General features: G+C 38.2%; 1 protein-coding gene across 1 annotated transcript in view; it reads left to right on the top strand.

The window, feature by feature from the left end:
• Positions 1-12,188, top strand: part of FAM20A (FAM20A golgi associated secretory pathway pseudokinase) — a 190,421-nt gene that overhangs the window by 122,961 nt on the left and 55,272 nt on the right. The window contains exon 5 of the mRNA XM_053708155.1: positions 10,221-10,313. Coding sequence (XP_053564130.1) covers positions 10,221-10,313 — 93 coding nt within the window. The remainder of the gene's footprint in view (positions 1-10,220; positions 10,314-12,188) is intronic.

The following is a 12,188-nucleotide window of genomic DNA, read 5'->3' as shown; positions in this document are numbered from 1 at the left end:
TATCTGAGTCGTCAGACATTCCATCCGGGGGAGTGGGAACTCCACCCGGAGATCTTTGCCCAACTAACTCAATTATGGGGCATTCCAGACATGGATCTGATGGTGTCTCGTCAGAACTTCAAGGTTCCGTGCTACGGGTCCAGATCCAGGGATCCCAAGGCGACTCTAGTAGATGCACTAGTAGCACCTTGGACCTTCAACCTAGCTTATGTATTTCTACCGTTTCCTCTCATTCCCTGGCTGGTAGCCAGGATCAAACAGGAGAGGGCCTCGGTGATCTTGATAGCTCCTGCGTGGCCACGCAGGACTTGGTATGCAGACCTGGTGAATATGTCATCGGTTCCACCATGGAAGCTACCTTTGAGACAGGACCTTCTTGTTCAGGGTCCATTCGAACATCCAAATCTGGTCTCCCTCCAGCTGACGGCTTGGAGATTGAACGCTTGATTCTATCAAAGCGTGGGTTTTCAGATTCTGTGATAGATACTCTGGTTCAGGCCAGAAAACCGGTAACTAGAAAGATTTACCATAAAATATGGAAAAGATATATCTGTTGGTGTGAATCCAAAGGATTCCCATGGAATAAGATAAAAATTCCTAAGATTCTCTCCTTTCTACAAGAAGGTTTGGAGAAAGGATTATCTGCAAGTTCTCTAAAGGGACAGATCTCTGCTTTATCTGTCTTACTACACAAAAGACTGGCAGCTGTGCCAGATGTTAGAGCATTTGTTCAGGCTCTGGTTAGGATCAAGCCTGTTTACAGACCTTTGACTCCTCTCTGGAGTCTAAATCTAGTTCTTTCAGTTCTTCAAGGGGTTCCATTTGAACCTTTACATTCCATAGATATTAAGTTACTATCTTGGAAAGTTTTGTTTTTGGTTGCTATTTCTTCTGCTAGAAGAGTTTCAGAGTTATCTGCTCTGTGTTCTCCGCCCTATCTGGTGTTCCATGCAGATAAGGTGGTTTTGCGTACTAAGCCTGGTTTTCTTCCAAAGGTTGTTTCTAACAAGAATATTAACCAGGAGATAGTTGTACCTTCTTTATGTCCGAATCCAGTTTCAAAGAAGGAACGTTTGTTACACAATTTGGACGTAGTCCGTGCTCTAAAATTCTATTTAGAGGCTACAAAAGATTTCAGACAAACATCTTCCTTGTTTGTTGTTTATTCTGGTAAAAGGAGAGGTCAAAAAGCGACTTCTACCTCTCTTTCCTTTTGGCTTAAAAGCATCATCCGATTGGCTTATGAGACTGCCGGACGGCAGCCTCCTGAAAGAATCACAGCTCACTCCACTAGGGCTGTGGCTTCCACATGGGCCTTCAAGAACGAGGCTTCTGTTGACCAGATATGTAAGGCAGCGACTTGGTCTTCACTGCACACTTTTGCCAAATTTTACAAATTTGATACTTTTGCTTCTTCGGAGGCTATTTTGGGAGAAAGGTTTTGCAAGCCGTGGTGCCTTCCGTTTAGGTAACCTGATTTGCTCCCTCCCTTCATCCGTGTCCTAAAGCTTTGGTATTGGTTCCCACAAGTAAGGATGACGCCGTGGACCGGACACACCAATGTTGGAGAAAACAGAATTTATGCTTACCTGATAAATTACTTTCTCCAACGGTGTGTCCGGTCCACGGCCCGCCCTGGTTTTTTTAATCAGGTCTGATGAATTATTTTCTCTAACTACAGTCACCACGGTACCATATGGTTTCTCCTATATTTTTCCTCCTGTCCGTCGATCGAATGACTGGGGTGGGCGGAGCCTAGGAGGGACTATATGGCCAGCTTTGCTGGGACTCTTTGCCATTTCCTGTTGGGGAAGAGATATTCCCACAAGTAAGGATGACGCCGTGGACCGGACACACACCGTTGGAGAAAGTAATTTATCAGGTAAGCATAAATTCTGTTTTTGTGGAGTGAGGCGTGAGAGTGCTATTTAGTAGAGCTATTTGAGGGTGAGCCAAGTACAGGAGGAAATATGGAAAAAAACTTAAACTTATACATTTAAATTCTATAGCTAATATAATATATAATAATATAGATACTGACAGACAGATATATGGATAGATAAGTAGATGGATAGATAGATACAGACAGACAGATATATGGATAGATACAGACAGACAGATATTTGGATAGATAAGTAGATGGATAGATACAGACAGACAGATATATGGATAGATGGATAGATAGATATAGACAGACAGGGCTCCATTTATTAACCTTCGGATACTGCTTTTGGAGGCCCATTGTTTCTGTCTCGTAAGACAGATCCTCCTTAACCTGATACGATTGGGATGATTGACAACTCCTACTAGCAGCTGATTGGCTGCCAGTGAGCAGGGGGTGGCATTGCACAAGCATTTCATGAGAAATGCTTCTGCAAGGATAAATGCAGACAATGTATGCTGTCTGCATTTAGCAATGTCAAGCGGACATGATTTCCTATAGCGAATCATGTCCGCTCGACATTTAATAAATCTACCCCATAGTGTCTGACTATCCTCTATTTATTCATATATTTTATCTATGTGTATATAATACACACATATATATATATATATATATATATATATATATATAGTATAGTATATATAAGAGCTTTGTTCCATATTACAACATTAAATGCTGACATGTACAATCCGCTATAAGTACTTTACTTTTCTGTTAAAGTCTGATCCTAGAACAGTTGAAAAATAACCTCTCAACCAGCAAACAGGTGGAACATATATGCATAGCATAACCATGATGTGTTTGCACTATAGTCAGACAAATACAGAATGAGGTAATTGTAACATCTTTTTCTACTTTATGCCACCGTAGCACAAGGTCAATATTTACACAAGACAACATAAAATATCTCACTTCTATTGAAAGGTACACAGATGTCGTACATTTAGATTACACCAAGAAACAGAGTAAACGTTCATAACGACATAAATAAAATAATGTTAAAGGGACAGTATACACTCATTTTCATTTAAATGCATGTAATAGACATTACTATAAAGAATAAGATGCACAGATACTGATATAAAAATCCAGTATAAAACTGTTTAAAAACTTACTTAGAAGCTCTCAGTTTAACTCTGTTGAAAATGTAGCTGGAAAGCCCACTGCAAGTGGGAAATAAGACACTCCCCCCCCCCTTCTTTTGCATATGAAAAGACCCTTTACACAAACAGGAGCAAGCTGGAGTAGGTATCTGACAATATTCTCATAAAACTTTGGGGCTTGGTTAGGAGTCTGAAAATCAGAGCAATGTTATTTAAAAATATATATTTAAAAAAACAAAAACTTTATGGGCTATATAAATAGATCATCTACAAAACATTTATGCAAAGAAAAAATAAGTGTATAATGTCCCTTTAAGGCATTTATGTTAAACGTGTATGTGATGTTTCTCCTATAGAGAACAATAATGAGCTGTAGGCAGAGAAAAGTTGCAGGAATTTTTCAACAACTGCACCTAATAAGTGTATTATTGATTATTGGGTGTGTCCTGACTACAAGAGGTAAACGCATTGTTTGTTTATATGTTTAACACCCACAAAGTCAGTAATAGAACAGCAATGCACTGTTAATCATGAGCTCATTGGCAACTTTGCACATATTCAGCACCTGAATCGCCCACTAGCCATGGATGGACCAGAAGTGCATGCCAGTACAGAGCTGAATTTAACTATGTATTTAACGCCTTTAGGACAGACCAGTCTGTCCAAGTTCCGAACATAAACACAAAAAGACAATTAACCCTTCAGAAGCGAAGAGACCTCCAGTTTATAACCACCGTGCTTTGCAAGCACAAAATAGCATACCGCTGGGGATTCCCAGTGAGCATTGTTGCACATAGGGGAGACACAATCGCTACCTACAACACGACTGAGGATCTTCAAGCTTTTTTGTGAAGCCTTGCGGATCAGGATCACAACTCCAGACCACTCAATTCCGGCCATTCAAGCTCAAAAACCACAGGATACAACAAGACAAGAACCTAGAAAGGAACAAGGCAACGCTCCAGAGGTTTGAGTGACACATACATTTCTCCAACTCAATAGTTGCAGAGACACCGCCGATCTCTCAGTTAAACAGGTAGAGACTTGAACTGCTCAGGTACCCACGCGGGGCAAGTATGATTGTTGGCTTGTTATATTTGGTTATGCTTAGTCCTAATGTGGACCAAGACAAGTTTGACAGGGAACACTAGGATGACCCTTATTGATAATGAATATTTCTCCTTTTTGTTAACAGATTGTTAAATGTTTAATGACTAATACTATATTCTTCTCAATTCCAATAAACGCTGTGGATTAAAAGTTATACGCACCTATTCTAAAATTAAGTATAATCATTTTTTTTAGTTTAGCATACCTAATTGCCCGGATACGCCTTAATACTGTTGTAGTATTTGTTTATTAAGTATTTATTAAGTCATATTGAACCTGAATCTACGCCATCTTATAGCCAAACTATCTAAGCTGCTCACAGTACTATTATACCCAGAATTTCACGAACCGGCATACTCTACATCTAACTCTCGCTATAGACAAATCCCTCTCTACTAACTAACATAGTCACATTTACCTACTCAACCACACTACCTATAGAGTAAGTTAAAAACCAAATCCATACCAAAGGAATTCAGACCTCACACATACTAATTTCCACATAGATAAGATGAACAACTCCACACCTAAACCAAGGTCGCTACAGATCATTACTATAAATGCCAAAGGGTTAAATAGCCCAGAGAAAAGGTCTCTGGCCGTCCGTGACCTATATAGACATTCAGGAGATATCATTTTCCTACACTGATAAGCCGTAAATACCCCAAGTCATATCTGTAGTCGGGCCCTTCCAAAAAGTGTGGAGTAGGTATCTTACTTAAACATACACTTCAATTTCAAGCCACTCATATCGAAACAGACAATGAGGGTTGTTATATAATAGTAATCGGCCTTTTGTTTGGCAAGCCTATCACATTGGCTAACATTTATCTTCCCAATGTAACCCAACATATAACATTAAAGAAAGTTAAACAGAAACTCCTGGAACATTCAAAAGGAGTTGTGTTCCTGGGAGGCGACTTTAACCTACCATTAGAGCCCACAATAGATACCTCCAACAGACAATCCTCATACCCCAAGAAAATGATAAAGTCTGTTCACTCACAACTGAATCGGTTACATTTACACGACATTTGGAGGAATAACCACCCTTCAGAGAGAGATTACACGTTTTACTGTCATCCACACAGCTCTTACTCCAGAATTGACATCCTGACAAAGGACTCGCTAGGGTTATCATTGATCACAGAGACGGATATCCTCCCCCAGTCTTGGTCTCCAGTAAATTGCAAGTTCCATTGGCCAAATACACCCCTCACGCCATACATTTGGAGGCTAGATGAGCAACTACTGATTGATAGCCTTAACCAAATTAATTTTGAAAAAACATTAGTGGAGTTCTTTGCTAATAACTCTTCAGAATCCCATACCACTTCTACCATATGGGAGACACATAAATGTGTCATGAGAGGAGAACTCATACAATTAGCAGCTAAACACAAAAAACAACACAGTCTCATATTGGGAGAAAATACATAAGACCGACCCGTCATCTGTAATTACTGACACACTAACACAAGCCCGAGACGCATTACATGCACTTTTACTTAAGCAACTACAATCCAAAGCGCTATACTTAAAACAACATTACTACGAGCAAGGTGATAAGCCAGGAGCTCTCTTAGCTAGGGCATTAAGATGCCAACAATTAAAATCCCAAATAATGGAAATTACGGACTCTCAGGGACATAAACATAAAGACAGTAAAGCTGTAGCAAACACATTCAAGTCGTACTACTCCTCCCTATACAACATTAATAGCGACCCGGCACAACATTCTAGAGGACAGGATCAGGTCTCGACATCGGAACAAGTTACAGAATATTTTTAAGATATCAACCTACCTAAATTGACAAGAGAGCAAATAGATTACCTAGATTCTCAGATAACAGCTGATGAGATATCCCTGGCAATTAAAAATATGCCGAATGGCAAGAGCCCAGGTCCAGACGGCTTTGGTGTAAAGTATTATAAAACATTTAAGACACAACTCCTACCACATCTTTCACAATGGTTCAACACCTTATTAGACAAGGGAGGTTTCCCTCCTTATATGCTGGAAGCTCATATATCCTTTATACCGAAGCCTGGGAAAAGCCCAGATTGACCGGAGAATTTCCGGCCGATATCCTTATTAAATTCAGACATTAAAATCTTCGCAAAAGTCCTGGCCAACAGAATAAATACATTTTTACCATCTCTTATCCACCTAGACCAAGTGGGGTTTATACTGAGAAGGGAAGCACGGGATAAAAATTCTCCAACTTATGTCATATGTACATCACACACAGACTCTTACCGCATTTATCTCTACAGATGCTGAAAAACTATTCGATAGAGTGAGCTGGCCATTCCTACGTTCCACAATGTCGCACTAGTAATAAATTTATATACCTCATCTTCACTCTCCATCAGCAAAAGTTAAAGTAAATAGATTACTGTCAGACAAATTCCAAATGACTAACGGTACAAGACAGGGATGCCCACTGTTCCCCATTTTGTTTGCTCTGTCTATAGAGACACTAGCACATAAAATCAGGATTGATGAAAGGTATCAAAATAGGAGGCGGTGAATACAAACTGGCAATGTATGCGGATGACGTGTTATTGACTCTTACAAATTTACAAACTTCACCCCCAGAGCCCTAAAAGTCATCTTAGATTATGGCAAAGTCTCAAATTTTCAACTAAACTTAAAAAAATCAGAAATACTTAACATAACCATGCAACAAGACCCTTTCTTGCAGGCCACAGCAGGCAGCTCACTCCGCATTCAAAGTCAAAAGATGAAATATCTGGGAGTATTTATCTCACTGGACCCAATTACATTATTTGAGGCAAATTATAACTTATCGCCGACCTATCAAATTGGAAAAATAAATCTATTTCATGGTTAGGCAGAATCAGCGTAATCAAAATGAATATTCTCCCAAGAATATTATACATCCTACAAACATTGCCGATATCATCATTACCACATGCTTACTTACAAAAGTTACAAAACCAATTAAACAACTACATATGGAAGGACATCAGGCCTCGCATACAAAAAAATCTTACAAAAGAACAAGGAGGCCTGGGGGTCCCTGAAGTAGCCAAATACAGACTGGCCATTTTCCTACAAAGACTCCTAGATTGGAGTACCAATAATGAAAACAAACAATGGATACAAATAGACAGACAGATTCTCCACAGGGACAACATGGATACCTTAGCATGGATACACACAAAACATAGACCTAAACAAATTGTTAAATATCCCATACTCAAGGAATTCTTTGTAGTCTGGGACTCAGTAATAAATACAACCAGTAAAATATCGACGGGCCTATCACCCATAACCCCATTTCAACACAATCCAGCAATCCCTATACTCAGCAAAACAATAGACCCAGACAACCGGACCCACATTGGGAAAACTGCATTCCAATCCCTTCTGCGGGATAATAGGCTTAAAACATATGAAGAAATCAATGGCGAGGAACCGTGGCTAATGCCTAACTGGTTCTCACATGCACAATTGGCACATTTCTACGAAACCCCCACACACAAAAAACAGTAAGCCATACAAACAACAACCTTTGTTAAACTTTGTCTCATGAAACACACGCCCCTCTCACTAATCTACAAAATTCTGTTTGCACCAGGTACAAATTCACTACCGAGCTTTACTAGCGCTTGGCACAAGGAATTAGAAACAGACACGACAAACCAAGAATTGCTAGAAGTATTCAAAATAACAAAAGTCTCCTCCATTTCTTCAAAGGCAACCTGAAATTTTTGTCACGTTGGTATTGAACACCTCATAGATTTCAAAAGATCTATCCTAAATAAACAGGCAGGTGTTGGAGAGGTTCAAGGAGAGAGGTAGTGTGTTACACATTTGCCATAACTGCCCTAAAATACATGGCCTGCTGGATGAGGTGATGGCTAGAATAAGCGCAACCATAGGGGCTATAGTGCCCAACAGACCAGAAACACTTCTATTCAAAGGCACAAAGGCATCGCCAAATTAAAAAATAAAGCAAGAAATGCGTTAATGATTTTGATGCTCAACAGCTTTAAAATAATAATCCCTAGACACTGGAAGTCATTGGACATTCCCACTATAGGGGAATGGTCAACACAGGTAGATCAACTCCTTCTTTTGGAGAGATACCTCTACTTAAAATCTGACTCAATAGAGATACATGAAGCTATGCTGGAAATGTGGAAGTACACCAAACAGAGGATCTGAAAATGGATATAGACTAGAAATGAAACGCTGTTGCCTGGTTCGCTCACATCCTCGCACGCATCACACAACACTCCACACATCACAAATATATGGCTACAACGAAATGACGACAGAGGCAAGACACGGGTTAACCATTTAATCATTCACCTTATTATGGAAACAAAGGTACAATTGGGGTAGTGATGAACGTCTATTTAGACGTTAGAAGGATGTAATTTCATAATTTTTATTATTCTTCATCAGTATAATTCTACTTTTCGTAGAGCTCTCCTCCGCAGAGCCCTGATATTAAGGACTATAAAATTGCGATTAAGGACCCAATAGAGGTCTGAGTTTGTGTTAAAATGAGGAATTTGATAACAGTTTCAAAAGTACAGAGACGTTTTTTCTAGACTAAGGTTATAATACCCAACCTCAACTAAAACAAATTGTTGTAAAGGTGTGATAGGTTTGATAATGTACTTCATACTATTGAACAAGAATATGCAATTGTAGCCTTTGTTATTGTAATCCATTCAGAACTTTATATTTATCAGCATTATGTAATGCTCTTGAATCCTCAATAAAAAAAAAAAAAAGACAATTAAGCATATGATTGTCACTGTGATCATGTGCTTCAAAGATGGTGCTGATCGGCTCCTGGGAATCTGCCTGCGTTGCTAGGCATGACCCCCAGTCAGATAAGCTGCAGTTTATTTTCAGAATAGAGCAGGACAACACAAAAGTTAGGATGTTCCATGCCGTCCTAAAGGCGTTTTAAGCCCATCACTTTTATGGCAGCATGGAACGTCCTAACGGTGTCAAGTGGTTAAAAAAAAAGTTCTCCTGCTTGGTGTAAAATCATTGTGCAGACCTCACTGAATTCTCTAAGAAAAGGGCCAGAAATTGTAGGTCCACGAGAGGTTAAAGCTGCCTCCATAAAAAGTAACAAGGCTCTCTGGAATACAGAATCTCAGAGATTAAAATCCGCCAATGATAGTAAATCTCAGGGCCCAATTATCTAAAGCCCACTGGCCAATCAGTAGTGGCAGGCACATGACCCAGCTGTGCAACTACCACTTATAATCTGGGTAACCGCCAGTTTCCGCTCATGACCACCAGTTCTCTGCAGTTCCCAAGCGTTATTTTAACTGTGTGTAACCCTTTGACAGGGGTTAAACAAATAGCATTGTGGGATCGCTAGTGTTAAAATGACATGCTCTAACAAAATAGAGCATATCATTTTTCTACCATAATATCCCTTTTAATAATGGCTGAATAAGTTATAGGTACACTTAGAGCATATAATGTTTCTACTATAATATCCCTTTAACAGTAGATAAAGAAGTTATGGGTGCACCAAAGGTTAGACTTACATATCATTGGTCATAAGCCTGTAACTGATATTTATAAAGCAGCGGTTTAAACAGAGTTGGTGGATGAAAATCACCCCAGATTCATTTAATTGTGGCAATTAATAAAACCTACATTAACGCAATTGGTTGCATGAGGGCCGGACATTGGAGAGTGTTTGCCCGCACAATGCTAAATATGGGGAACAAGTGCGCCCCACAATGAAATGCAGACAGGTTCACAATATGTGAACCGTGTCCGTTTGCAAATTGATAAATGTAGCACTGAATAGCATTACAGCAACAGCAGAAATGATATGTTGAAAAAATAAGTAACACATATATGCATTCAATTTAAAAAAAAAATTAGGAGGATCTATTGGTTTACTGGCATAAGGAAAGAATATGAAAGACTGGCTGATATTTATGTATAACTTGCATATTTTATTTGTAGGGGGGTGTGTGCACATTATGACAGATTGGTTATGTTGGCCTAATCTCCACTCATATCTAACCTCATTCCCCCTTTTAAGACAGAACCGAGAAGATGAGACACCTGGAGATTTCTTCTATTTTGTGGATTATCAGAGACACAATGCAGAAATTGCAGCGTTTCACCTTGATAGGTAAATCCTTTTAACTCCTTGACACCTAACTGGGAGACAAAACCTGGGACCAATCAAACAAGTATTTTAGGTGGTTAGAATTCTTTAATTGGTAAATGAATTTGGTTGGAATTTTTACAGCTGACCTCAGACTGCAAACCCTTAAAGGGACAGTCTAGTCAAAATTAAACTTTCATGATTTAGTTAGGGCATGCAATTTTAAACAACTTTCCAATTTACTTCTATTATCTAATTTGCTCAATTCTTTAGATATCCTTTGTTGAAGAAATAGCAATGCACATGTGTGAGCCAATCACACAAGGCCTGTATGTGCAGCAACCAATTAGCAGCTACTGAGCATATCTAGATATGCTTTTCAGCAAGTGATATCAAGAAAATGAAGCAAATTAGATAATAGAAGTAAATTAGAAAGTGGTTTAAAATGACATGCTCTTTCTAAATCACAAAAGAACAAAATTGGGTTTCATGTCCCTTTAAAATGAGAAATAAAATATGATTTTTAAGTTATTACAAAAAATATTTTTTCTATGTTTCCAAAATGATTTTTTGCTTTTTTATCTAATAAAATATATATGTGTTAAACACATAGACTTGTGGGGTTGCAAGGGATAAAATTCTATGCTCAAAACAAATTAGAGCATATAAAATGTTCACTATAATGACCCTTTATTATTACTTTTTTATATATTTTATTAGAGGGACAGTCTACTATGAAATGTTCATTATTTAAAAAGATAGATAACCCCTTTATTACCCATCCCCCACTTTTGCACAAACAGCATGGTTATATTAATATACTTTTTACCTCTGTGATTACCTTGTATCTAAGTCTCTGCAGGCTGCCCCCTTACTTCAGTTCTTTTGACAGACTTGCATTTTAGCCAATCAGTGGTGACTCATAAATTACTCCACGAGAGTGAACAGAATGTGATCTATATGGTACACATGAACTAGCGCTATCTAGCTGTGAAAAAAACTGTCAAAATACACCGAGATAAGAGGTGGCCTTCAAAGGCTTAGAAATTAGCACATGAGCCTACCTAGGTTTAGCTTTCAACAAAGAATACCAAAAGAAGAAAACAAATATGATGATAAAAGTAAATTAGAAAGTTGTTTAAAATTGCATGCCCTATCTGAATCATGGACAAACAAATTGCTGGAGAAGGTCATTTGCATAGAGGGCTGATTCATGCACACATTATACTTTGTATTTTAGATGGACCGATGATCTAATATGGAATGGGATTAAATTCTCAAAAGGAAAATAGTTTTTCAGAGCCAACAGAACTTAGGCTAAGATGGAGAACCATTTTGAAAGTGCGCCTAAACTGACTATCATTTCTTAAAAATCTTGAGTGTACATTAAACTTTTTTTTTTTTTTAATTAAATTTAATAGAATAACTGTCGGCTATAGAATAACGACAGCCAAGTTTAAAAATATGAACAAACAAATTAACGTCTTGTTTGTTGCAATTGTTTTTAAAAAGTCAAACTCCACCCACCTCTTGCTTTATTTGGACGAGCCAATCCGGACTTTAGTTTGCAGACAACAAGGCTAGCCATGGTCATAAAGTTAGGGAAATATATGTAGACCAATAGCCTTGGGAAGTCTGCAGTGTCCATTTCAAGTTCTGAGAATTACAAAATCCTCCATTTTCATAGTTAAATTACATGAAATGGGACAAAATAAATAATAATAAAAGTATATTGCAAACTTGTTTCAGTACACATAACCAAGCATTTTATATTAACCTACTGTCCCTTTAAAGTGATATATACATTTTTCTTTTAAATCAACAATATATAAATAAATACAACTTACTTGCTAATATATGTAGCATAGATTCATAAACAAATGTGCTCTACATTTGCAG

Source organism: Bombina bombina, chromosome 1 (genome assembly GCF_027579735.1).
Source record: "Bombina bombina isolate aBomBom1 chromosome 1, aBomBom1.pri, whole genome shotgun sequence".
NCBI classification, from domain to species: domain Eukaryota; kingdom Metazoa; phylum Chordata; class Amphibia; order Anura; family Bombinatoridae; genus Bombina; species Bombina bombina.
Note: the sequence above shows the minus strand (reverse complement) of the source record. Positions and strands in the feature narration are given on the sequence as shown.